The sequence below is a fragment of the Phaenicophaeus curvirostris genome, unplaced genomic scaffold (assembly GCF_032191515.1).
Source record: "Phaenicophaeus curvirostris isolate KB17595 unplaced genomic scaffold, BPBGC_Pcur_1.0 scaffold_601, whole genome shotgun sequence".
NCBI classification, from domain to species: domain Eukaryota; kingdom Metazoa; phylum Chordata; class Aves; order Cuculiformes; family Cuculidae; genus Phaenicophaeus; species Phaenicophaeus curvirostris.
The window spans coordinates 1-26,973 of record NW_027207130.1 but is presented as its reverse complement, the minus strand read 5'-3'; the positions used below and the strand labels follow the sequence as shown (position 1 = coordinate 26,973).

The following is a 26,973-nucleotide window of genomic DNA, read 5'->3' as shown; positions in this document are numbered from 1 at the left end:
TGAGCCCGAGGGGGGCTGCGAGCGCCCCACCCCCGCCATGGGGCACCCCGGCCCCGCACTGCGCGGCCTCCTCGTCACCGCAGTCCTCGTCACCTCTGCCACGCAAGGTACGGGGGGGACCCCAGAGTGGGGTTTGGGGGGGCTGGGAGCCCCAGAGTGGGATTTGGGGGGGATCTGGGACCCCCAAAGTGGGGTTTAAGGGGAGTCCAGGGGGGGTTTAAGGGGAGTATAGGGGTTGTCTGGGAGCCCCAGAGTGGGATTGGGGGGCCTGGGACCCCCAAAGTGGGGTTTAAGGGGAGTCCAGGGGGGGTCCTGGGAGCCCCAGAGTGGGATTGGGGAGGCTGAGAACCCAGAGCGGGGTATGGGGGGGTGTCTGGGACTCCCGGAGAGGGCTTTGAGGGGAGTCTAGGGGGACTGGGACCCCAGAATGGGGTTTGAGGGGAGCCTGAGAGGGTCCGGGATCCCCAGAGTGGGGTTTGAGGGGAGTCTAGGGGTGCTGGGACACCCAGAATGAGATTGAGGGGGTCTGGGACCCCTAGAATGGGGTTGGGGGGGCTGGGACCCCCAGAGTGGGGACTGGGGGGGGGTCTGGGACCTCCAGAACAGGGGTGGAGGGGTCTGGGACCCCCAGAGTGGGATCTGAGGGGGTCTGGGAGCCCATCCATATGATTTTGGGGGTTCAGGGACCCCCGGATCCCTAATAGGGGGTTGGGGGGGCTGGATGCGCCGGCCGTCGTGCGACAGGCTGGGACTCGTGCAAAGAGCACGTGGGCATGCAAGGGAGCACAAGAGTTGAGAGGCGCTCGTGCAAAGGGCACGTGGGTGTGTGAGGCCTTCGTGAGGCTCGTGCGAGACCTCAGAGGGACAGGGACTCGTGCAAGGCTCGTGCAAGGAGCGTGCGCTCGTGTAAGGCTCGCGTAAGGCTCATGCGAGGGGTGTGCAACGCTTGAGAAAGACGCTCGTGCATGGGACGCGCGGTTGTGCAAGGCGTGTGTGATATTTTAGAGGTGCAAGGACTCATGCGAGGGGCGTACGACGCCTGGGTGAGGGGAATGCGATGCCCGTGCGAGAGGCGTGTGGGCTCGTGTGAGGAACGTGTGATGCTTGTGCAAGGAGGCCAGGGCAACGCTCGTGTGAGGGCACAAGGGATCGTGCAAGAGACTGGGGGGAGCCCCCTGCAGAGCTGGGATGAGGGTCGTGCAAGAGCAGGGCCCGTGTGAGGCTTGTGCGAGGCTCGTGCAAGGGGGGTGCATAATCCTCGTGCGAGGGGCCCATCGTGCTCACGTAAAGAGCAAGTGATGCTCGTGCAAGGGGGGGGGCGCGATGCTGGTGTGAGCGTGCACAGCGCTTGTGCAAGGGGGGGATCCCAGGTTCTTGAGGGGGGGTCCCTGGTTTTGGGGGGGCTCTGGGGGGTCCCCGTTTTTGGGGCGCGGTGCCAGCCCCCCCGTTCCCGGAGGGCTGAGCTGTGCGGGGTCCCAGCTTTTGGGGTCCTGGTGTATCTGTGTTGTTTTGGGGTGGATCCCAGGTTCCTGGGGGGGGGATCCCAGGTTCTTGGAGGGGTCTGTGTTTTCGGGGTGCGGTGCCAGCCCCCCTTCCATCAGAGTTGAGCTGGGGGGTCCCAGATTTTTGGGATTCTGGTGCGTCCATGAGATTTTTGGGGTGGATCCTGGGGTTTTGGGGGGATCCCTGGTTCTTGGGGGGGTTCTGGGGGGTCCCCGTTTTCGGGGCGCGGTGCCAGCCCCCCCCCCTTCCCGCAGGGCTGAGCCGCGCGGGGTCCCAGCTTTTGGGGTCCTGGTGTATCTGTGCTGTTTTGGGGTGGATCCAGGTTCCTGGGGGGGGGATCCCAGGTTCTTGGGGGGGTCCGTGTTTTCGGGGTGCGGTGCCAGCCCCCCCTTCCATCAGAGTTGAGCTGGGGGGGTCCCAGATTTTTGGGATTCTGGTGCGTCCATGAGATTTTTGGGGTGGATCCTGGGGTTTTGGGGGGATCCCAGGTTCTTGGAGGTGTTCTGGGGGGTCCCCATTTTCGGGGCGCGGTGCCAGCCCCCCCGTTCCCGCAGGGCTGAGCCGTGCGGGGTCCCAGCTTTTGGGGTCCTGGTGTATCTGTGTTGTTTTGGGGTGGATCCCAGGTTCCTGGGGGGGGGATCCCAGGTTCTTGGGGGGGTCCGTGTTTTCGGGGTGCGGTGCCAGCCCCCCCTTCCATCAGAGTTGAGCTGGGGGGTCCCAGATTTTTGGGATTCTGGTGTGTCCATGAGATTTTTGGGGTGGATCCTGGGGTTTTGGGGGGATCCCAGGTTCTTGGGGGGGTTCTGGGGGGTCCCCGTTTTCGGGGCGCGGTGCCAGCCCCCCCGTTCCCGCAGGGCTGAGCCGCGCGGGGCTGCCGTTCGGGCTGGTGCGCCGCGAGCTGGCGTGCGAGGGTTACCCCATCGAGCTGCGCTGCCCGGGCAGCGACGTGGTGATGGTGGAAAACGCCAACTACGGCCGCACCGACGACAAGATCTGCGACGCGGACCCCTTCCAGATGGAGAACGTCCAGTGCTACCTGCCCGACGCCTTCAAGATCATGGCCCAGAGGTGGGGGTGCTGCGGGGGGGGGGGACACGGGGGGCGTGGAAGGGATTGGAGGGGTTGGGGATACCCCGGGGACCTCAGCATGGGGAGGAAAATGAGGATGAGGGGGACACTGGGGGCTTGGGGACACAGTGAAGGCTCCAGGGTGGATAGGAGGATGGGGACGTGGAGGGCTTGGGGACACTGTGAGGACCTCAGGATGGGAACAAGGGGGACGTTGGAGGGGTTGGGGACACCATGGGGACCTCAGGATGGGGACACGGAGGACGTGGGGGGCTTGGAGGGGTTGGGGACACAGTGGAGACATCGGGATGGGGAGGAGGATGGGGATGAGGGGGACATGGAAGGACTGGGAGGGGTTGGAGACACCATGGAGACCCCAGGATGGGTAGGAAGATGGGGACAAGGGGGACATGGAGGGCTTGGGGACGTGGGGACACCACGGAGACCTCAGGATGTGTTTGAAAATGGGGATGAGCGGGATACAGAAGGGCTTGGAGGGGTTGGGGACACCACGGGGACCTCAGGGTGTGGAGGAGGATGGGGACGTGGGGACAAGGAGGACAAAGGGGCTTGAGGTCACCATGAAGACCCCAGGGTGGATGGGAGGATGGGGACATTGGGGGCTTGGGGCCAGGGGGATGCCATAGGGACCTCAGGATGGGTAGGAAGATGAGGACAAGGGGGACACTGGGGAGCTTGGAGGGGTTGGGGACACAGTGAAGACTCCAAGATGAGTAGGAGGATGGGGACCTGCGGGGCCTGGGGACATGGGGCCACCGTGGGGCCCTCAGGATTGGTAGGAGAATGGGGACAAGGGGGACATCAGGGGGCTTGGAGGGGTTGAGGACAACATGGGGACCTCAGGATGGGGACATGGGGACCCGTGACAGGCTGAGCCCGTGTAGGGGACACGAGGGCACAGAGGGGGACATGGGGCGGCCCAGGGACACGGCGACAAGGGACAGTGTCCCCGGTGCCACCTCCCCTGTCCCCGTGTCCTGGGCCACGCGAGGTGTCCCCCATGTCCCCCCTGTCCCCTCAGGTGCAACAACCGCACTCAGTGCGTGGTGGTCGCCGGCTCCGACGCTTTCCCCGACCCCTGCCCGGGGACCTACAAATACCTGGAGGTGCAGTACGACTGCGTCCCCTACAGTGAGTGCCCCACAGCGACCCACAGCCCCCCATAGCCCCCATAGCCCCCCACAGCCCTTGGGGTGCAGTACGACTGCGTCCCCTACAGTGAGTGCCCCATAGCCCTGCCCCATAGCCCCCCATAGCCCCCCATAGCCCCCCATAGCCCCCCGCAGCCCCCCATAGTGCCCCACAGCCCTTGGGGTGCAGTACGACTGCGTCCCCTACAGTGAGTGCCCCACAGCGACCCACAGCGCTGCCCCACAGCCCCCCACAGCCCCCCATAGCCCCCCACAGCCCCTGGGGTGCAGTACGACTGCGTCCCCTACAGTGAGTGCCCCACAGCGACCCACAGTGCTGCCCCACAGCCCCCCACAGCCCCCCACAGCCCCCCACAGCCCCCCACAGCCCTTGGGGTGCAGTACGACTGCGTCCCCTACAGTGAGTGCCCCACAGCGACCCACAGCGCTGCCCCACAGCCCCCCATAGCGCCCCACAGCCCCCCACAGCCCTTGGGGTGCAGTACGACTGCGTCCCCTACAGTGAGTGCCCCATAGCCCTGCCCCATAGCCCCCCATAGCCCCCCACAGCCCCCCATAGCCCCCCACAGCCCTTGGGGTGCAGTACAACTGCGTCCCCTACAGTGAGTGCCCCATAGCCCTGCCCCATAGCCCCCCACAGCCCCCCATAGTGCCCCACAGCCCTTGGGGTGCAGTACGACTGCAGCCCCTACAGTGAGTGCCCCATAGCCCTGCCCCATAGCCCCCTACAGTCCCCCATAGCCCCCCACAGCCCCTGGGTGCAGTACGACTGCGTCCCCTACAGTGAGTGCCCCATAGCCCCCCATAGCCCCCCACAGCCCCCCATAGCCCCCCACAGCCCTTGGGGTGCAGTACGACTGCAGCCCCTACAGTGAGTGCCCCACAGTGACCCACAGCGCTGCCCCACAGCCCCCCACAGCCCCCCATAGCACCCCACAGCCCCTGGGGTGCAGTACGACTGTGTCCCCTACTGTGAGTGCCCCACAGTGACCCACAGCACCCCCACCCCATAGCCCCCCATAGCCCCCTCAGCCCCCCAACCTAGTGCCCCATCCGTCGTGCCCCCCAAGTCCCCCAGGGTCCTCGCCTTGGGGGGCGGCCCCCTGCCCCCCCTGCTTTGGGGGTGCAGCCCCACATGTCCCCTAATTTAGGGGGCCAGCCCCACACATCCCCCTTAATTCGGGAGTGCAGCCCCAGGTCCCCCCCTGCCCCCCCTGTTTTGGGGTCCATCCCCAGCCCCCCCAAGTCCCCTGTTTGGGGTCCATCCCCATCCCCCCAAATCCCCCCTTGCCCCCCCAGTTTGGGGTTCCATCCCCAGCCCCCCAAGTCCTCCAAGCCCCCCCGGTTTGGGGGTTCAGTCCCAGCCCCCCAAGTCCCCTGTTTGGGGTCTCTCCGGTCTCTCCCCAGGCACCGTCGCGGGACCCACCCCCCCCCCAAAAAAAAAACCCTTTTGCTTTGCAGCCGCCGGAGCCACAGGACAGAGCGCGGGGGCACCGGCACGCTCAGCACACACCAGGCACACGCTAAGCACATGCTATGCACACGTCAGCACATGCTGAGCACACACGAAGGCCCTGAGCACACGCTAAGTCCACCTGAAATACCCCTGAGCACCCTGAGAACAGGCTAGAGACGCGCTGGGTGCACCCACACGCTAAGAACATGTAAAGTACACGCTGAGCACCTGCTGGGCTCAGCCTGACACACACTAAGGACACGCTAATCACCCCGCCTCGTTAAACACGCCTCACGCAGGCTGGGGGGTGATTGGAACTGCACTGGACACGCCAAGAACACACTGAGAACACCTTAAGGCACGGGGTGACCCTGCGGGAGGCACACGCTGAGCACACATGAACCTCCAGCTGGAGGCCAGTTCCAAGCGGTGTCCGCAGGGCTCTGTGGTGGCTCCAGCCCCACGCAAGGTCTTTATCAATGACCTGGATGGAGGCATCGAGGGCTCCCTGAGAGAGTTTGGGGGTGACACGGAGCCGGGTGGATCTGCTGGAGGGTTTGAGGTTCTCCAGAGGGATCTGAGCTGGTTGGATCCATGGGCTGAGACCAAGGGGATGAGGTTGGAGCAGGACCTTGGGGCACAACGACCCTGGGCAGCTCCAGCCTAGGAGGAGTCTGGCTGGAAAGGGCCTGGAGGAGAAGGACCTGGGGGGGTTGGTGGGACACGAGGATGTGGAGGCTCTGGAGCGAGTGCAGAGAAGAGCAACGAAGCTGGGGAGGGGGCTGGAGAAGAAGAGGAGCTGAGGGACACGGGTTAGTGATCGATGGGGATGGTTGGACTCATGATCCTGTGGGTCCTTTCCAACCTGGTGATGCTATGATTCTGTGATTCTATGAAGCACACGCTAAGCACACGCTAAGCACACGCTAAGCACACGCTAAGCACACGCTAAGCACACGCTAAGCACACACTGAGCACACACGGAGCCCCGAGCGTGCCGGCTGCCGTGGGGCAGGGGGTGGGGGGGGATGTGGGGCCGGGGGGGGGGGGTCGCAGGCGGGATCTTCCTTTGCAGGTGCCGCCGTGGGGCAGAGCGAGGCCCCCCCCAGCCATGGGGCAGCCCCCCCCCTGCCCCCCGCCGTCTCTCTCTCTCTCTCTCTCTCTCCTTTGCTTCCTTCCTGCAGGGCGGGGGGAGAGGAGGAGGAGGAGGAGGAGGAGGAGGGGGGGGGGAGCCCCCATCTGTCCGTCTGTCCGTCCATCGTCATCCACCCCCCCACCTTGTCCACCTGTCCGTCCGTTTGCCCCTTCCCGCCTCCACCCCCCGCGGCTGTCCGTCCGTCCATCCTTTCGTTCCCACAGATGTCTGTCTGTCCAGCCCCCCCCCGCCGTGTCTGTCTGTCCATCCAACACCGCCCCCCCCATGTCCATCTCCACTTGTTCCCTCCCCTACCGTGTCCATCTGTCCATTCACTGCCCCGTAACTCCCATCCCCGCCGTGTCCCTCTGTCCATCCCCCCTGTGTCCATCTCTCCATCCCCCACATGTCCCTCTGTCCAGCCCCCTCCATGTCTGTCTGTCCGTCTCCCCATGTCTGTCTCTCCGTCACCCCCATATCCATCTCTCCATCCCCCCCGTGTCTGTCTGTCTATCCCCCCTTCCATGTCCATCCTCCTATGTCCCCCCTCCATGTCCGTCTGTCCATCCCCCCCCCCCCCCCCCCGTGTCTGTCTGTCCGGGCTCAGCCGGGGGGTCTCTCTCTGCCCCCCCGCGGCGCCGGGGCCGGGGGGGCCGAAGCCGTTTAATCTCTGTTCTCTTTGTCTCCTCTCTCGCCCCCTCCCCATTTACCCCCCATCCCCCCCCCTCCTGCCCCCATTTACCCCCCATTTACCCCCCTTTGCCCCCCCCTCCTGCCTTTTCTTGCGGTGCTAAAAGTAGAAGTGGAACAAAAAGGTAACACAACCCCCCCCCGCTGCGAAACGGGGGCCCCCCGGGCCCCCCCCCCCCTCCTCCTGGGACCCCCCCAAACCCCCTGCCCCCCCTCCACCCCCCCGGGACCCCCCAAATCCCTCAAATCATCCCGGTCCCCACCCCCACCCCCTCTGCCCACCCCCAACCCTCTTGGGACCCCCCCAAACCCTCCCCAGACCCCTAAATCATCCCAGACCCCCCCAAATCCCCCTGCCCCCCCTCCACCCACCCCGGGACCCCCCAAACCCCACAAATCATCCCAGTCCCCCCCCAACCCTCCCCCTCTGCTCCCCCCAACACCCTCTGCCCACCCCCAATCCTCTTGGGACACCCCCCCAGACCCCCAAATCTTCCCAGACCCCCCCCCAAATCCCTCTGCCCCCCCGCATCTCCTGGGACCCTCAAATCCCCTCCCCCCAAGATCCCCAAAATCTCTTCAGAGCCCCCTAGACTTCTCCCCCATCCCAGCCCCCCAAAATCCTTCTGGACCCCCAAGTCTCCCCCCACCCAAATACTCTTGGATCCCCCTGGAACCTCAACCTCCCCCCCAGCCCCCCCAGTCTTCCTGCCCCCCCTTTCTGCTCCTGCACCCCAAAATCCCTTGTTCTCACCCCAAATCCCCCCCATGTCGCCCCCCCCCATCAGCACAGGGGCAGGAGGGGGTTAATTGGCCCCCCCCATCTTCATTAGCTCCAATTAGCACACTTTCCCGACCCCAGGGACCCCCCCAAAAACCTTTGAGGCTCCCCCTCATCCCCTTGAGCGACTTTGGGGACCCCTCAGGACCCCAGATTGCCCCCAGAGACCCCCTAGTTGCCCCAGACCCCCCCAAATTGCCCCCAGGGACCCCAAAAATTACTCCCACGCCCCCCCAAGTGTCCCTAGTCCCCCCCAAATTGCACCCAGCCCCCCCCCAGTTACCCCCAGGGACCTCAAAGTGCCCCCAGGGCCCCTCCAGTGTCCCCCCAGCCCCCCCCAGTCCCCATGGGGACCCCCAACTTGTCCCCCAAGCCTTGGGGGGGCATTTTGGGGTCCCCCCCTCCCACCCATCCTTCCCTGTACCCCCGAATCCCCCCCTTTACCTCCCCGCCCCCCCCAGGGCAGTGGGGCCGGGGGGGCCCCCTGAGGCTGTAAGGGGGGGGGCAGGAGCCCCACAGCCCCCCCTTGTGCCCCCCCAGGCACCTCAGAGACCCCCAAAATCAACCCCCCCCAAACCCCCTCCCCCCGGGGGCAGCTCAGGGGGGTCCGGGGGCAGTTGGGGGGGCGGAGGCAAAGTACTCGTGGGGCAGATAGGAAAGTTGGGGGGCAGGCAGGGCACTTGGGGGGCAGTGGGAGCAGTTGGGGGGCAGCAGGGGTACTGGGGGGGGTCAGGCAAGGCAGTTGGGGGGCAGGGAGGGCACTTGTGGGGCAGCGGGAGTGGTAGGGGGGGCAGATAGGGAAGTTGGGGGTCAGGAGAGGCACTTGGGGCACAGAGGGAGTAGTAGGGGGGCAGGTACAACAGTGAGGGGGGGCACTTGGGGGGGCAGCAGGAGTAGTTGGGGGGCAGATAGGGAAGTTGGGGGTCAGGAGAGGCACTTGGGGGGCAGAGGGAGCAGTTGGGGGGCAGATAGGGAAGTTGGGGGTCAGGAGAAGCACTTGGGGGGCAGAGGGAGTAGTAGGGGGGCAGGTACAACAGTGAGGGGGGGCGCTTGCGGGGGCAGATAGGGAAGTTGGGGGTCAGGAGAGGCACTTGGGGGGCAGAGGGAGCAGTTGGGGGGCAGATAGGGAAGTTGGGGGTCAGGAGAGGTACTTGGGGGGCAGAGGGAGTAGTTGGGGGGCAGATAGGGAAGTTGGGGGTCAGGAGAGGCACTTGGGGGGCAGAGGGAGTAGTAGGGGGGCAGGTACAACAGTGAGGGGGGGCGCTTGGGGGGGCAGATAGGGAAGTTGGGGGTCAGGAGAGGCACTTGGGGGGCAGAGGGAGCAGTTGGGGGGCAGATAGGGAAGTTGGGGGTCAGGAGAGGTACTTGGGGGGCAGTGGGAGTGGTAGGGGGGCAGGTACAACAGTGAGGGGGGGCGCTTGCGGGGGCAGATAGGGAAGTTGGGGGTCAGGAGAGGCACTTGGGGGGCAGAGGGAGCAGTTGGGGGGCAGGTACCCCAGCGATTGGGGGGCACTTGTGGGGCAGGCAGGGCCCCCCATGTCTCTCTCTCTCTCTCTGTGTGGGGCGGGGGCCGCGCTTCTTCCCACAGGTGCGGACGCGGGGCCGGGGGGGCCCCTATGGGGCGGGGGGTTCGCTATGGGGCTGGGGTCCCCGCTATGGGGCAATGGGGGGGGGGGGTTGCTATGGGGCAGGGGGGGCCCTAACGTCTCTCTCTCCTCCTCCTCCTCCCACAGGGCCCCTCCCGCCGCCCCCCCCGGACCGCGGGGCCCCCCGAGCCGTGAGTCACCCCCCCCGCCCCACGGCGCCTGCGGCACAAGGGCCTCGTGCGACACGGGGGGGCTCGTGCGACACCGGGGGGCTGGTGCACGCAGAGGCCTCGTGAACGTGGGGGGCCTCGTGCGCTCACGACTCTCGTGTGACACGGGGGGGCTCTTGCACATGGGGGCCTCGTGCGCTCATGACCCTCGTGTGACACCCAGGGGGCCTAGTGCGCTCACGGCCCTTGTGCGACACAGGGGCCTCGTGAATGCGGGGAGCCTTGTACGCTCACAACCCTCCTGTGACACGAGGAGGCTGGTAGAGAGCTAGGGCCTCGTGCACTCACAACCCTCGTGCACAGGTGGGGTCCTCGTGCACACGGGGCCCTCGTGAACCACGGGGTCCTCTTGCCCACGGAGGGAGCTGGTGAACACGGGGGGCCTCGTGCGCTCACAAGCCTCGTGCACACAAGGGCCCTGGTGAACATGGGGGCCCTGGGGAACAGCGAGGCCTCGTGCGTCCTCCCCCCATGTACACAGGGGTCCTCGTGCGTCACTCGCACGCCTGGCCCTCCCCTGTGCGCACGGGGCCCTTGTGCCTCCCAGGTGCTGCCGGGCATGCGCGTGTGCAAGGGGCAGGCGGGGGAGGGCACATGCGTGTGCAAGGGAACCCGGCAGCGGAGGCGTGAGCGCACACACGCTGGTGCAGCCGGGAGCACATGATGGCACTGCAAGCCCCTCCCTGTGCACGTGTGCAAGCTCGCACGAGTGCAAATGCACCAGCAGCACCCACACCCACCTGGGAGTGCAAACCGGCTCACATGCGCGTGCACAATGGCACCAGCGCACGCTCACGCACGTGTGTACACCCCCAATCCACGTCCCCGTGCGAAGACAGCACGTGTGTCCAAGCCCCAACCTCACGGGCACAAGCACCTATGCGTGTGACCACGGCCCCGTGTGCACCCCCCGGGAACTCGCACATGCGTGTGCAACCCCTGGGCTCCCTGCACACGCACGTGTGCGGATGGAGCCTTCGATGTGTGTGTGCACACGCGCCCCCCCCCGTCAGCCAGAGCGCTCACACGCATGTGCACACTCCCAGCCCTCTCGCACGAGCGTGTGCAAACAGCCAGGGCTCCCACTCACACGCGTGTGCACCCCCAGAGCCGTCACGCATTTGCATGAGCCCTCGCCCCCCCCACCCTTGCACACGCGTGTGCTCACCCCGATCCACACACGGGGCAGTGTGTGGCGCTCCCCTTCGCACACGCGTGTGCAGAGCTTGTGCACACCCCCTTTGCACATGCCTGTGAGCGCACACGACCCCCTCGCATACACGTGCGAGCGCACACACCACCTTGCACACGTGTGCGAGCGCACACGACCCCCTCGCACACGCGTGTGCGAGGGGGTCGTGTGCGCTCGCACGCGCGTGCTCGCCCCCCGTGCTCCCCCCCTCGCACACGCGTGTTAGCGACGCCCCCAGGCCTCCCTTGCACACGCGTGTGCACACACGCCCCGTGGGGGGGGGGCTCAAGCCAGGCTGGAGCCCCCCCAAAACCAAGGGGGGAGCTGGGGGGAGGCTGAAAAGTGGGTTCCCACCCCCCTGCACCCCCTTATTTTTCGGGGTCTCCACTCAAGGGGGGGTCCTCACATCACCCCCCCTTTATTTTTTAGGGGAAACCCAGCCTGGCTCGAGCGATCTGGAGGGGCCCCCCCTTTTTTTTCTCCCCCCCCTCGATTTTGGGGGGTGTTGGGGGGGGGGTTCGTTGCCCTGGGGAGATCTCTGCCCCCCCCCGTCCCCCCTTTTCTCCCCGCAGCTCTAACCCCCCCATTTCTCTCCCCCAGCCTTTTCTGCAGCTGCCGTCGGACACCAGGACCTCGACCCCCCCCATTTATTTTTAACCCCCCCACCCCTTTTTCCTCGCACCCCCAAACCGGGGGGGAGCCCCCTTTCCCCCCACTTAAACCAGGGGGCCCCCCCAGACCCTTATTTATTACCCCCCCCCATTGCTTTCATTCAACCCTGGATGTTGGGAGGGGGAAGACCCCCCCCAAATTAAATCCCCTCCCCTAATTAACCCCCCCCTCAACTTTAAGGTCCCCCCCAATTTTAACCCCTCAATTTACCCCCCCTCCCAATTCACCCCCTCCTCTCAATTTAGCCCCCCCCCCAATTTAGGCCCCCCCTACCAATTAAACCCACCCCCCCCCAATTAAACCCACTCCCCCCTCAATTTAGGGCCCCCCCCTCCCAATTTAGGGTCCCCCCTCTCCCAATTTAGGGTCCTCTCTCTCAATTTACCCCCCTCAATTAAAAATCCCCGATTTTAGGGCTCCCCCCCCCACCGAGGGACCTCTGAGCTACCCCCCCCCAAAAAAATAGGGTCCTAGGCTGATCCCCCCCTCAAATAGGGGGGTCCTGGTGCCCCCCCCGGGTTATTGGAGGGGTCCCTGTCCCCATGGGGGGCACAGAAGCCCCTCCCCCACTGCCCCCCCCCTCCCTGGGGTCCCCCCTGTCCCCTCCCCCCCCCGGGTGGGTCCCTGTTGTCCCCCCCCCCTTTCCCACCGCCCCCAGTGGCCCCCCCGGCGCTGATCGATCCGCTTCTTCTTTTCTCTCCTGCTTCTTGCTGCACCCCCCCCCGTGTCCGTCTGTCCCCCCACCCCGTATCCCCCCCCATTCCCTCCATCCCCATATCTGTCCCCTTGTCTGTCCCCGTCTCCCTGTCTCTCTGTCCCCTTGACAATCCCTGTCCATCTGTCCCCGTCTCCCTGCCTGTCCCCCGTGTCCCCCTGCCCACCCCTGTCCGTCTGTCTGTCCCCCGTCCATCCCTATCCATCTGTCTGTCCCCGTCTCCCCCTGTCCCCCTGTCTCCCACCTGCCCCTGTCTGTCTGTCTGTCCCCCCGTCTCCCCACGTCCCCTTGTCTGTCCCCCCTGTCTCCCCCCATCTCCCTGTCCATCCCTGTCCCCCCATCTGTCCCCATGTCCCCGTCTCCCCCCTTCTGTCTGTCTGTCCCCATGCCCCTTGTCTCTCCCTGTCTCCCTCCATCCATCTGTCTGTCCCCATGTCCCCTGTCTCCCCTTCTGTCTCTCTGTCCCCCTGTCTCCCCGTGTCCCTGTGTCTGTCCCCGTGTCTGTCCGCCATGTCCCCTCATCTCCCTCTATCCGTCTGTCTGTCCCCATGTCCCCTGTCTCCCCTCTTCTGTCTGTCTGTCCCCATGCCCCTTGTCTCTCCCTGTCTCCCTCCATCCGTCTGTCTGTCCCCATGTCCCCTGTCTCCCCCTTCTGTCTCTCTGTCCCCCTGTCTCCCCATGTCCCTGTGTCTGTCCCCGTGTCTGCCCCCCATGTCCGCCATGTCCCCCCATCTCCATCCATCTGTCTGTCCCCATGTCCCCTGTCTCCCCCTTCTGTCTCTCTGTCCCCGCGTCCCTGTCTGTCCCCCATGTCGCCATGTCCCTCTGTCTCCCTCCATCCGTCTGTCTGTCCCCATGTCCCCTGTCTCCCCTCTTCTGTCTGTCTGTCCCCATGCCCCTTGTCTCTCCCTGTCTCCCTCCATCCGTCTGTCTGTCCCCATGTCCCCTGTCTCCCCCTTCTGTCTCTCTGTCCCCCGTCTCCCCGTGTCCCTGTGTCTGTCCCCGTGTCTGTCCGCCATGTCCCCTCATCTCCCTCTATCCGTCTGTCTGTCCCCATGTCCCCTGTCTCCCCTCTTCTGTCTGTCTGTCCCCATGCCCCTTGTCTCTCCCTGTCTCTCCCACATCCCCCCTGTCCCCCCATCTCCCTCTATCCATCTGTCTGTCCCCATGTCCCCTGTCTCCCCCTTCTGTCTCTCTGTCCCCGCGTCCCTGTCTGTCCCCCATGTCGCCATGTCCCTCTGTCTCCCTCCATCCGTCTGTCTGTCTCCATGTCCCCTGTCTCCCCCTTCTGTCTCTCTGTCCCCCTGTCTCCCCATGTCCCCTTGTCTGTCCCTGTGTCTGTCCCCCATCACCCCCGTCCGTCTGTCTGTCCCCATGCCCCCTGTCTCCCCGCATCCCTCTGTCTCCCCCCGTCCCCCTCTGCCGCCCCACGTCCCCCTGTCCCGCTGTCCGTCCGTCCCCCCCCAGTCTTCGTGTGCCCGGGGCGGCTGCAGCGCGTGGGCCCGGCCACCTCGAGCCACGAGGCGCAGCAGCAGGCGGGCGCGTGGTGCCGGGACCCTCTGCAGGCGGGTGAGCGGCTCTACGTGATGCCCTGGGTGCCGTACCGCACCGACACCCTCACCGAGTACGCCTCGTGGGACGACTACGTGGGCGCCCGCCACACCACCACCTACCGGCTCCCCAACCGCGTGGACGGCACGGGCTTCGTGGTCTACGACGGCGCCGTCTTCTACAACAAGGAGCGGACGCGCAACGTGGTCAAGTACGACCTGCGCACCCGCATCAAGAGCGGCGAGGCCGTGGTGGGCGCCGCCAACTACCACGACACGTCCCCCTACCGCTGGGGCGGCAAGACCGACATCGACCTGGCGGTGGACGAGGAGGGGCTGTGGGTCATTTACGCCACCGAGGGCAACGGCGGCCGCCTGGTGGTCAGCCAGCTCAACCCCTACACGCTGCGCTTCGAGGGCACCTGGGAGACGGGCTACGACAAGCGGGCGGCCTCCAACGCCTTCATGGCGTGCGGCGTCCTCTACGTGGTGCGCAGCGTCTACGTGGACGACGACAGCGAGGCCGCCGGCAACCGCGTGGCTTACGCCTTCGACACGCGCGCCAACCGCGGCCGCCCCCTCGACCTGCCCTTCCCCAACCCCTACCAGTTCGTCTCGTCCGTCGACTACAACCCCCGCGACAACCAGCTCTACGTCTGGAACAACTACTTCGTCGTGCGATACGGCCTCGAGTTCGGGCCCCCCGAGCCGGGAGAGGGTGAGGGGGGAAACTGGGAGGCACTGGGAGGCACTGGGAGGGGAGAGACGAGGCCTGTGGGGAGACTGGGGGCACTGGGAGGGGAGAGACGAGGCCTGCGGGGAGACTGGGGGAACTGGGAGGCACTGGGAGGGGGGAGAAGGGGCCTGCGGGGAGACTGGGGGGCACTGGGGGGCACTGGGAGGGGAGAGACAAGACCTGTGGGGAGACTGGGGGAACTGGGAGGGGAGAGACGAGGCCTGTGGGGAGACTGGGGGCACTGGGAGGCACTGGGAGGGGAGAGATGAGGCCTGTGGGGAGACTGGGGGGCACTGGGAGGGGAGAGATGAGGCCTGCGGGGAGACTGGGGGCACTGGGAGGGGAGAGATGAGGCCTGCGGGGAGACTGGGGGCACTGGGAGGGGAGAGATGAGGCCTGTGGGGAGACTGGGGGAACTGGGAGGGGAGAGATGAGGCCTGCGGGGAGACTGGGGGCACTGGGAGGGGAGAGATGAGGCCTGTGGGGAGACTGGGGGAACTGGGAGGGGAGAGATGAGGCCTGCGGGGAGACTGGGGGCACTGGGAGGCACTGGGAGGGGAGAGACGAGGCCTGTGGGGAGACTGGGGGGCACTGGGAGGCACTGGGAGGGGAGAGATGAGGCCCGTGGGGAGACTGGGGGCACTGGGAGGGGGGATAGGGGCCCATGGGGAGCCCTGGGGGTCCCAGTTTATACTGAGAGGGGAGAGACAAGGCCTGTGGGGAGACTGGGGGAACTGGGAGGCACTGGGAGGGGAGAGATGAGGCCTGTGGGGAGACTGGGGGCACTGGGAGGCACTGGGAGGGGAGAGACGAGGCCTGTGGGGAGACTGGGGGCACTGGGAGGGGGGATAGGGGCCCATGGGGAGCCCTGGGAGTCCCAGTTTATACTGAGAGGGGAGAGATGAGGCCTGCGGGGAGACTGGGGGAACTGGGAGGCACCGGGAGGGGAGAGACGAGGCCCGTGGGGAGACTGGGGGCACTGGGAGGGGAGAGATGAGGCCTGTGGGGAGACTGGGGGAACTGGGAGGCACTGGGAGGGGAGAGATGAGGCCTGCGGGGAGACTGGGGGGCACTGGGAGGGGGGATAGGGGCCCATGGGGAGCCCTGGGGGTCCCAGTTTATACTGAGAGGGGAGAGATGAGGCCTGCTGGGAGACTGGGGGCACTGGGAGGCACTGGGAGGGGAGAGACGAGGCCTGCGGGGAGACTGGGGGCACTGGGAGGCACTGGGAGGGGAGAGACGAGGCCTGCGGGGAGACTAAGGGGCACTGGGAGGCACTGGGAGGGGGGAGAAGGGGCCCATGGGGAGCCCTGGGGATCCCAGTTTATACTGGGAGGGCACCCCCAGTGCCTATGGGGAGCCTGGGGGGTCCCAGTTTATACTGGGAGGGGAAAACCAGTGCCTATGGGGAGCCCAGGGGGTCCCAGTTTATACTGGGGGTGCCCCAGGCCCTTGGGGGGGGGGTCTGGGGTGCCTTCAGGGTGCCCCACCCTCTGCTGTTGGGGGGCTGCTCTGGGGCGTCCGGGGGGAGTCTCAAGGGGGTCCCCCCTTTCCCCCTGACCCCCCTTTTTTCTCTCCCCCCCCCCAGGTCCGGTGACGTCCCCCGCTCCCAGCGCCCCCCCTGCGCCCCCCCCCCTCGTCCCGCGGCTCGTCCCCCCCGGCTCCCACCCCCACGGCTCGCAGGGGGCCCCCCCCCCACCCCCAAAGCAGGGTCCCCCCCCGGCCCCGCTCACAGCGCCGCCACTCCCGGGGGCCCCCCCCGGATCCCCGGGACCCCCCAACCCGGGGGGGGGGCGGTGGGGGTGGCCCCGCTCCCCCCCCCGCCGCCCCCCCCCGCCTCCTCGCGCCGGCCCCCCGGGGGTGGGGGGGGGTCTGGGGGGGCCGGGGGGGGCCCGGGGGGGGCTGCGAGGCTCTGCGAGGCCAGGGAGGTGCGGAGGGTGCAGTGGCCGGCGGCGCAGCAGGGGGGTGGTGGTCGAGAGACCCTGCCCCAAGGGCACCCGAGGTAAGGGGGGGGCACGGGGGGGGGCCGGCAGAGGGGAGACTGGGGGGGTTGGGGGGGTCCTGGGGGGGCTGCGAGGGGGGGAATCGTGGGGTTGGGGGCGACTGAGGGGTCCTGGAATGGAGATGGGGGGGGCCTGGGGGGCTGGGAGGGGGGAAATTGGGGGGGTTTGGGGGGTCCTGAGGGGATCTCGGGGGGCTGAAGGGGGGGGTCCTGATTCCCACTCCTAGGTCTGTGCCCCCCCCCCACCCCCGGCATCCCCTTCCTCCAGTGCTGAGGGGGCTGGGGAAGCCATAGGGATGCTCTGGGGGCTTTGGGGGGGGGGTGTGCTGTGGGGTTTGGGGGGGGCTTTTGGGGTTTGGGGGGGCTGTTAGGGTTTGGGAGGATCCCTAATGCCCCCCTTCTTGTGTGTTCCCCCCCCCCCAGGCATCGCCTCCTTCCAGTGCCTGTTGGGGCTGGGGGTGTGGAACCCGCGCGGCCCCGACCTCAGCAACTGCACCAGCCCCTGGGTCAACCAGGTGGCCCAGAAGGTTCGGGGGGGGGCGCAGGGCAGCCCCCAAAAAATAGGGGACCCCCCCCAAAAATAACATGGAACCCCAAAAATAGGGACCCACCCCCAAAACAAGGGACCTCAAAACAGGAGCTATGGAGTGGGGGATCCCCCCCAAAGCCCTGGGGACCCCTCCACCCTGAGACCCCCCCAAAACCCCCCTGTGACCCCAAAAACCTCCTCAATCCCCCCTATAGCTCCTCAAAACACCCCCAAACCTCCCAATTCCTTCTCACTAGACCCATGGGATGGGTAACCTCCTCCAGGGGCTAACCCCCCCCAGTCCTTGGGACCCCCCAAAACAGGGAACCTGAAAACAGGAGCCATGGAGCGGGGAATCCTCCCCAACCCCCCCAGTCCTTGGGACCCCTCAAAGCCCTGGAGACTCCCCGAAACCTTCATATGCCCCCCCAAACCCCCCAGTTCCCTCCCACCAGAGCCACGGAGGGGGTTCCTTCTTCAGGGGTCCCCCCAAACCCCTCCATCCTTGGAACCCCCACTTCCCAAGACCCCCCAAACCCCCCCGTGCCCCCTCAATCCTCCCCATAACCCCCCAAAACACCCCCAGACCCCCCCCAATTCCTCCTCATTAGACCCATGGGATGGGTAACCTCCTCCAGGGGCTAACCCCCCCCTAATCTGGGGGTGCCACCCCGCTGACCCCCCCCTTTTTTTCTGTGTCCCCCCCCAGATCAAGAGCGGGGAGAACGCGGCGAACATCGCAAGCGAGCTGGCGCGACACACGCGGGGCCCCGTGTACGCGGGGGACGTGAGCTCGGCCGTGCGGCTCCTCGAGCAGCTCCTCGATATCCTGGACGCGCAGCTGCAGGCCCTGCGGCCCGTGGAGAGAGAGTCCGCCGGCAAGAACTACAACAAGGTGGGCACCCCCAAAAACGGGGGGGGCACCCCCCAAAAATGGGGGACCCCAAAAATGGGGGATCCCAAAAAATGGGGGACCTCCAAAAGGATGGAGGCGGAGAGAGGGGATTCCAAGGAGAGGCTGCCTCGAAGAAGGGGGCGCCCCCAAAAAGGGGCTCAAAGAGAGGACATTGCCCCCCAAAAATGGGTGGACAGCAATAATTGGGGGGCCCAAGAATATGGGACACCAAGAATAGGGGATCCCAAAAATAGGGGTTCCCAAAAAGGAGGGGATGCCAAAAAGGAGGGGAGAGAAGGGGGATCCCAAGGAGAGGGCAGCCTCAAAGAAGGGGGCGCCCCCAAAAAGGGGGTGCTGCACCCCCAAAGAGAGGACATTGCACCCCAAAAATCAATAATGGGGACCTCAAAATTAGGGGATCCCAAAAAGGAGGGGAGAGAAGGGGGTCTGGCCCTGTATGAGGGGTCCCAGCCCCACTATTGGGGGTCCCAGCCCTGTTGTTGGGGTCCCAGCTCCACTACTGGGGGTCCCTGCCCCATCTGAGGGGTCCCAGCCCTGCTACTGGGGGTCCCAGCCCTGTTGTTGGGGTCCCAGCCCCACTGTAGGGGGTCCCTGCCCCATCTGAGGGGTCCCTGCTCTCTGTCCCCCCCCCCAGATGCACAAGCGGGAGCGAACGTGTAAGGACTATATCAAGGTGAGGGGGCGGGGCTAGTGTGAGGGGGCGTGGTCTAGTGGGCGGGGCTTGCATGATTGACAGCCCGGTGGGGCGTGGCCTGGGGGCCTTAAGGGGCACGGGAGGAGCTTGAGGGGGGGGTCCCACGCCTTGTGCCCCCCAGGTGATGGATGGGGGAGGGGTCCCATGTCCTGTCCTCCCCCCCCCACCCCAGGCTTTGGATTGGGGGGGGGGGTCTATGGGGGGGGTTCCTTGCCCTCTCGTCCCCCCCCCCCAGGCTTTGGATAGGGGAGTCGGTTAATTGGGGGGGTCCATGGGGGGGTCCCAAGCCCTGTGCTCCCCACCACCAGGCAGTGGATGGGGGGGTCTATGGGGGTGTTGGTGAATTGGGGGGGTCCATGGGGGGCCTTGGTGAATGAGGGGGCGTGTCCATGGGGGGGTTGGGGAATAGGGATGGGGTCTGAGGGGGGGGTGATGAATGGGGGGTGTCCATGGGGTGTTCCCAAGCCCTGCAGGGGGGTCTATGGTGGGGTTGGTGAATGATGGGGGATCCATGAGGGAGGTTGGTGAATGGGGGAGGGACTATGGGGGGTCCCAAGTCCTCGGGGGGGGTCTATGGGGGGGTGGGTGAATGAGGGGGGGGTCCGTGAATGAGGGGGGGGTCCATGGGTGGGTCTGGTGAATGGGGGGATCCATGGGGGGGTCTATGGGGGGGTTGGTGAATGGGGGGGGTCCATGACGGGGGTCCATGGGGGGTGTTGGTGAATGGGGGCGTTCTATGGGGGGATCTTTGGGGGGATTGGTGAATGGAGGGCTTGGTGAATAGGGGGGGGTCCATGGTGTGGGTCCCACACCCTGTGGCACCCCAGGCAGTGGATGCGGGGGGTCCATGGGGGGGTTGGTGAATGGGGGGAGGGTCCATGGGGGGGGGTCTCACCCCTGTTTTCCCCCCCCCAGGCGGTGGTGGAGGCCGTGGACAACCTGCTGCGGCCCGAGGCGCTGGAGTCGTGGCGGGACATGAACGGGTCGGAGCAGGCGCACACGGCCACAATGCTGCTGGACGTGCTGGAGGAAGGAGCCTTCCTGCTGGCCGACAACGTCAAGGAGCCCGCGCGCTTCCTCGCCGCGCGGCAGAACCTGGGTGAGCCCCGCCTCGCACACGCGTGTGCCCCGACACGCGTGTCCCTGGCTGCATGTGCCCCGACACGCGTGTCCCTGGCTGCGTGTGCCCCAACACGCTTGTGCGCTGGGCTGTGTGCACTGACACTGACCGTGTGTGCACAGACACGCGTGTGCGAGGCCCTGTGTGTGCACCGACACACGTGTGTGAGGCCCCTTGTGCGCCGACACGCGTGTGCGAGGCCCTGTGTGTGCACCGACACGCGTGTGCGAGGCCGCTTGTGCGCCGACACGCGTGTGCGAGGCCCTGTGTGTGCACCGACACGCGTGTGCGTGTCCCCGCAGTGCTGGAGGTGTCGGTGCTGAGCACGGAGGGGCAGGTGCAGGAACTCGTCTTCCCCCAGGAGTTCGGGGGCGACAGCTCCATCGCCCTCTCGGCCACCACCCTCAAGCAGAACAGCCGCAACGGTGATTTTGGGGGGTCTGGGGGGGATTTTGGGGGGATTTGAGGGATTTAGGCGGAGATTTGGGGGATTTTAGGGGATTTTAGGGTTCAAAGGGTGTTTTGGAGTCATTTTGAGGGTATTGGGGGGAATTAGGGTGGATTTGGGGGGAATTTAGGGGGAGATTTGGGGGATTTTAGGTGATTTTAGGCTTCAGGCGGGATTTGGGGTGATTTGTGGGTCATTTTGGGTGGATTTGTGGTGCTTTGGGGAGGATTTAGAGGACATTTGGGGGATTTTAAGGGATTTTAGGCTTCGGGGGGATTTGGGTGGTCATTTTGGGTGATTTGGAGGGGATGAAAGTTGGATTTGGGGGGATTTGGGAAGATTTAGGGTGGATTTGGAGGATTTTAAGGGATTTTAGGCTTCAGGATGGATTTGAGGGTCATTTTGGGTGCATTTGGGATGATTTTGGGGTTCAGGGCAGGTTCTGTGTGATGTTTGCAGGGGTTGGGGTGATTTGGGGTGATTTTGGAGTTCGGGGCGGGTCCTGTGTGACATTTGGGGGGTCAGTGTTGATTTTGGGGTGCCGCAGGGGTGGTGAAGGTGGTGTTCCTGCTCTACAACCACGTGGGGCTGTTCCTGCCCACGGCCAACGCCTCCGTGCGCCTGGGGGGTGAAGCAGCTGCCCGCGCCCCCCCCCTCGTCGTCAACTCCCAGGTCATCGCCGCCTCCATCAACAAGGAGTCCAGCCGCGTCTTCCTGCGCGACCCCGTCGTCTTCACCCTGCCCCACCTCCAGGTGGGACCCCCCGGACCCCCGGGACACCCCAACCCTGTCCCAGGACCACCACCCAGGCTTTGGGACCCACCTGGGACCTCTACATAGCTCCAGGGACTCCTTGGAGACCCCACCCCGTCCTTCAGATCCTCCTGGGACCCTCACCTCATCCTTAGGACCCTCTTGGGACTCTCACCCAGTCTTTGAGACCATCGTCCCATCCTTAGAACCATCACCCCAACCTTGAGACACCCTTGAGACCTTCATCCTATCTTTGAGACCCTCTTAAGACTCTCACCCCATCCTTGAGACCCTCACCTCATCCTTGGGACCCTCTTAAGACACTCATCCGCTCTTTGAGCCTGTCTCCCCACCCTCGGAACCCTCCTGAGCCCCTCACCCCACCCTTGGAACCCTGTTGAGACCCTCACCTCATCCTTGGGATCCTCTTAAGACCCTCACCCCATCTTTGAAACCATCACCCCATCCTTGAGACCATCACCTCACCCTTGGAACCCTCCTGAGATCCAAATTTTCCCCTCTGGGCAGGCGAAAAACCACTTCAACGCCAACTGCTCCTTCTGGAACTACTCGGAGCGGTCGATGACGGGACACTGGTCGACCCAGGGCTGCCGCCTGCTCGACACCAACGCGACTCACACGTCCTGCGCCTGCAGCCACCTCACCAACTTCGCCGTCCTCATGGCCCATCGCGAGAGCGTGAGCCTGGGTTCCCACCTGGGGCATCTCGAGGGGGTTTGTGGGGTGATGGGGTCCCACCTGAGGCATCTTGTGGGATTTGTGGGGTGATGGGGTCCCACCTGGGGCATCTCAGGGGGTTTGTGGGGTGATGGGGTCCCACCTGGGGCATCTCAGGGGGTTTGTGGGGTGATGGGTTCCCACCTGAGGCACCTGAGGGAGTTTGGGGGGTGACGTGGCCCTGTTCGTGGTCAGTTCCAGGGGCGGCTGAACGAGGTGCTCCTCTCGGTCATCTCCTGGGTGGGCATCGTGGTTGCCCTCGTCTGCCTCGGGGTCTCCATCTCCGCCTTCTGCTGCCTGCGGGGTTCGCCCTCCGACCGAACCACCATCCACAAGAACCTCTGCATCAGCCTCTTCCTCGCCGAGCTCGTCTTCCTCGTCGGCATCGACAAGACCCAGTACCAGGTCTGGGGGGGCTCCGAGACTGTGGGGGACCTTCTGGGACCCCCACAGCACCTCTGGGGCCTCCCCGCAGGTGTCTCTGCCCCATCCCTGTGGGTTCCTTCCCCATCCCACGTCCCCACCATGGGTTCCCTTGCCCCACAGGTGTCTCTGCCCCATCTCTTTGGGTTCCCTCGCCCCACAGGTGTCTCTGCCCCATCCCTGTGGGTCCCTTCCCCACCGCGCTGTCCCTGCCCCACAGGTCGCCTGCCCCATCTTCGCGGGGCTCCTCCACTACTTCTTCTTGGCGTCGTTCTCGTGGCTCTGCCTGGAGGGCGTCCACCTCTACCTGCTGCTGCTCGAGGTCTTCGAGAGTGACCCCTCTCGCCGCAAATACTACTACGCCGCCGGCTACTGCTTCCCGGCCGTCGTGGTGGCCGTGGCGGCCGCTGTCGACCACCGCAGCTACGGCACCGACCAGGCGTCAGTGGGGCTGGGGGGCTGTGGGGCTGGGGGTGAGGGCTGTGGGGCTCAGGAGGTGCTGGGAGGGGTGGAGGACATAGGGCTATGGGGCTGGGGTAGGGCTGTGGAGGCACTGTGGGGCTGGGGGCTATGGGGTTGTGGTTGGGGTCTATGGGGCTGTGGGGCAGGGGGCTGGGGGTGGAGGACATAGGGCTACGGGGCTATGGGGCTGGGGGCTATGGGGCAGGGGGCTAGGGGTGAGAGCTATGGGGCTGTGGGGCTGGGGGTGGAGGACATAGGGCTATGGGGCTGGGGGCCATGGGGCTGAGGGTGAGGTCTGTGGGGCTGTGGATGTGCTGTGGGTGGGTCTCTGGGGCTGGGGTCTCTGGGGCTGAGGGCAGGGCTATGGTGTGGGGGCTGGGGGCGGGGGTCTTCGGGGGCGTGACCCACCGTGGCCTCGCCCCCAGGTGCTGGCTGCGCGTGGACAATCATTTCATCTGGAGCTTCATCGGCCCCGTGGCCTTCGTCATCCTGGTACGGGGGCCGGGGGGCTAACAGGGGGCTGAGGGTCCCACTATGGGGCTGGGGGTCTCACTATGGGGCTGGGGTCCCGTCATGGGGCTGGGGGGCTGCCATGGGGCTGGGGTCCCACTATGGGGCTGGGGGGATGCTGTGGGGCTGGGGTCCCATCATGGGGTTGGGGGGCTGCTGTGGGGCTGGGGGTCCCACTATGGGGCTGGGGTCCCGTCATGGGGCTGGGGTCCTACTGTGGGGCTGTGGGGCTGGGGTCCCATCATGGGGCTGAGGGGCTGCTGTGGGGCTGGGGGTCCCACTATGGGGCTGGGGGGCTGCTGTGGGGCTGAGGTCCCGTCATGGGGCTGGGGGGCTGCTGTGGGGATGGGGGTCCTACTGTGGGTCAGGGGGTCTCGCTATGGGTCTGAGGGCCCCACTGTGGGTCAGGGAGTCTCGCTATGGGGCCGGGGGTCTCACTATGGGTCTGAGGGCCCCGCTGTGGGTCAGGGGGTCTTGCTATGGGGCAGGGGGTCTCGCTATGGGTCTGAGGACCCCGCTATGGAGCAGGGCGTCTCACTATGGGTCTGAGGGCCCCACTGTGGGGCAGGGGGTCTCACTATGGGTCAGGGGGTCTCACTATGGGTCTGAGGGCCCCGCTGTGGGTCAGGGGGTCTCGCTATGGGTCTGAGGACCCCACTGTGGGTCAGGGGGTCTCGCTATGGGGCAGGGGGTCTCGCTATGGGTCTGAGGGCCGCACTGTGGGGCAGGGGGTCTCACTATGGGTCTGAGGGCCCCCGCTGTGGGTCAGGGGGTCTCGCTATGGGTCTGAGGGCCCCACTGTGGGTCAGGGGGTCTCGCTATGGGGCAGGGGGTCTCGCTATGGGTCAGGGGGTCTCGCTATGGGGCAGGGGGTCTCGCTATGGGTCTGAGGGCCGCACTGTGGGGCAGGGGGTCTCGCTATGGGTCTGAGGGCCCCGCTATGGGGCAGGGGCCCCGCCGTGGGGCAGGTTCCGCTCTGGGGCTGAGGGTGACCCACAGGTGACGCTCGTGTTCCTGCTGGTGACGCTGCACAAGATGCTGCGCAGCTCGGCCGCCCTCAAGCCCGACTCCAGCCGCCTCGACAGCATCAAGTGAGGCCCCAGGATGGGACCCCCCCAAACTGGGAACCCCCCCACATCAGGACCCCAAACTGGGACCATGAAACTGGGAACCCCCAAACTGGGACCCTTAAACTGGGGGATCCCCAAACTGGGAGCCCCCAAACTGGGTCCCCCCTGCACCTGAAACACCCCAAACTGGCTCCATGAAACTGGGGGACCCCCAAAACTGGGACCATGATACTGGGACCCCTCCAAACTGGGACCCCAAACTAGGGCCTCAAACCCTCTGGGGTCGCTGCCCCCCAAGTCGTGGTTTTTGGGGGTCGCTGCCCCCCAGTGACGGGGTCTCTGTCCCCAGGTCGTGGGCGCTGGGGGCCATCGCGCTGCTGCTGCTGCTGGGTCTGACCTGGGCCTTCGGCCTCCTCTTCGTCACCCGCGAGTCGGTGCTGACGGCCTCGCTCTTCACCGCCTGCAACGCCCTGCAGGGAACCTTCATCTTCGTCTTCCACTGCGCCCTCCAGAAGAAGGTACGGGGGAACCCATGGGCACCTTCCTCTTCCTCTTCACTTTCCTCTTCACCTTCATCTTCCTCTTCATCCTCCTCTTCCCCTTCCCCTTCCCCTTGCTCTTTCTCTTCCCATTCCTTTTCACCTTCATCTTCCTCTCTCCCTTCCTCTTCACCTTCATCTTTCTCTCTCCCTTCCTCTTCACCTTCATCTTCCTCTCTCCCTTCCTTTTCACCTTCATCTTCCTCTCTCCCTTCCTCTTCACCTTCATCTTCCTCTCTCCCTTCCTCTTCACCTTCATCTTTCTCTCTCCCTTCCTCTTCACCTTCATCTTCCTCTCTCCCTTCCTCTTCACCTTCATCTTCCTCTCTCCCTTCCTCTTCACCTTCATCTTCCCCTTCCCTTTCTTCTTCACCCTCATCTTCATCTTCCACTGTGCCTTCCAGAAGAAGGTGGGTAGGGGTCACTGTGGGGCCCTTCCCTCTTCCCTCTTCTTCTTCCTCTTCCTCTTCCCCCCAGAAGATGGCAGGGGGGTCACCATGAGGCACCTTCCCTTTCCTCTTCATCCACCTTCATCATCTTCATCTACTTTTGCTTCCCAGGGTGGGTCCCAGCGGGGGGGATCAAACTTGGGGGGGGGGTCCAGAATGATGCGGGGGGCGGCTTAAAGGTTGGGGGGGGTGTCAAGTGGGGGGTTTAAGGGTGGGGGGACTCGAGTGGGGGGTGGTTAAGGGGAGGGGGGAGGTTGATCGTGGGGGGGTCACAGTTTGAGGGGGTGTCAGGGTTTGGGGGGGGGTCGTCTCCCTGTGTTCCTGACCCCCCCCCTGCCCCCCCCCTCCAGGTGCACCGGGAGCTGAGCAAGTGCCTGCGGCACTCGGGGTGCTGCCTGCGCGGCCCCCCCGGCCCCCCCCTCGGCACCCTCAAGACCTCGGCCATTCGCACCAACACCCGTTACTACACTGGAACCCAGGTGGGGGGACCCCCGCACCCCAAACCCCCCCCAGGGACCCCAAAATCCCCCAGGGACCCCCAAATCACCCCAAAACCTCCCAGCCCCCCCCCCACCCAGCATCACCCTGGGCACTCTCAGAGCTCAACACCCCCCTCTGCACCCCAACCACCCCCCCGGCACCCCAACCCCCCCCTTCACCTTGAGGTGGGGGGTCCTGAGAGTGGGGGTCGTTTTGGGGGGGGTATCTGGGGGTGGGGAGGTCTGGGGGGGTCCTGGGTGGGGTGTCTGGGTTTCCCTGTATTGGGGGGCCTTGGGGTGCCATGGGGGGGGGGGGGTGTGGAGGTCCTGGGGGATGTAGTTGGGGTCCCTGGAGGGGGGTCTCGAGGGTGGGGGCCGTTTAGGGGGTTGGGGGGGGGTCCTGGGAGTGGGGGCCGTTTGGGGGGGGGGTATCTGGGGGTGGGGGGGTCTGGGGGTGCCATGAGGGCGTCCTTGAAGGGGGGGGCAGTCCTGGAGGTGCTAGTGGTGGATGAGACTTGGCGGGGGGGTCTGGGGGTGCCTTGAGGTGGGTGTCCAGGGAGGGGTCTGGGGGGTCCTGAGAGGGGGTGGAATCCCACCTGCCCCCCCCCTCCCCCCAGAGCCGGATCCGGAGGATGTGGAACGACACCGTGCGGAAGCAGACGGAGTCGAGCTTCATGGGGGGGGACCTCAACAGCACCCCCACCCTCAACAGAGGTGAGAGACCCCCCCTGGGACCCCCCCCGGATCCCCGAGACACCCCGCAGCACCCCTACTCTGCCCTGGGACCCCCACCCCCCACCTCAACCCATGGGAGACATCCCCCCAATACCCCCCCAGCCCCTCAGACCTCCCCTCAATACCCCAGGGATCCTCTGAGCCGCCCCAGAGCCCCCCAAGGACCCCCCTAGACCCTCCTGAGACCCCCCCAAGGGACCCCAGAACCCCCCCAGACCCTCCCCGGACCCCCCCAGACCCTCCTGGGACCCCCCCGACCGCCTTGAACCCCTCCAGAATCCCCCTCGGGACCTCTTTAACCCCCCTAACCCCCTCTCGCCAGGGACCCCAGACCCCCTTTGACCCCCCCAGGACACCCACCCCCCCCCCCAATTTCTGACCCCCCATTTCCGCAGGGACGATGGGGAACCACCTGCTGCCCAACCCGGGGCTGCAGCCGAGGGGGGGGGGCGAGTCCCTACAACACCCTCATCGCCGACTCGGTGGGCTTCGCCCCCCCCTCGCCCCCCGCCTTCACCTCCCCAGGTGGGTACGGGGGGGCTGTGACCCCCAAACTGCCCCCGGGACCCCCCCTAACTGCCCCAAGCCCTCCCATTGCTGGGTTTGGGGGGGGCATAGGG

At 65.9% G+C, this 26,973-nt stretch overlaps 1 protein-coding gene across 1 annotated transcript; it reads left to right on the top strand.

The window, feature by feature from the left end:
- LOC138735225 (adhesion G protein-coupled receptor L1-like) lies at positions 1-26,878 on the top strand (the record flags this gene model as incomplete). Its single annotated transcript, XM_069883130.1, is given in 22 exon segments — positions 1-107; positions 2,358-2,571; positions 3,614-3,723; positions 7,135-7,149; positions 13,668-14,468; positions 16,075-16,488; positions 16,912-17,015; positions 17,727-17,912; positions 18,568-18,606; positions 19,543-19,726; positions 20,050-20,172; positions 20,743-20,948; positions 21,477-21,647; positions 21,882-22,091; positions 22,330-22,550; positions 22,997-23,063; positions 24,081-24,172; positions 24,501-24,669; positions 25,490-25,618; positions 26,236-26,332; positions 26,749-26,795; positions 26,797-26,878. Coding segments are annotated over 22 exon segments (3,751 nt in total), but the record flags the coding sequence as incomplete, so codon positions are not given.
- Positions 26,879-26,973: the final 95 nt, after the last annotated feature.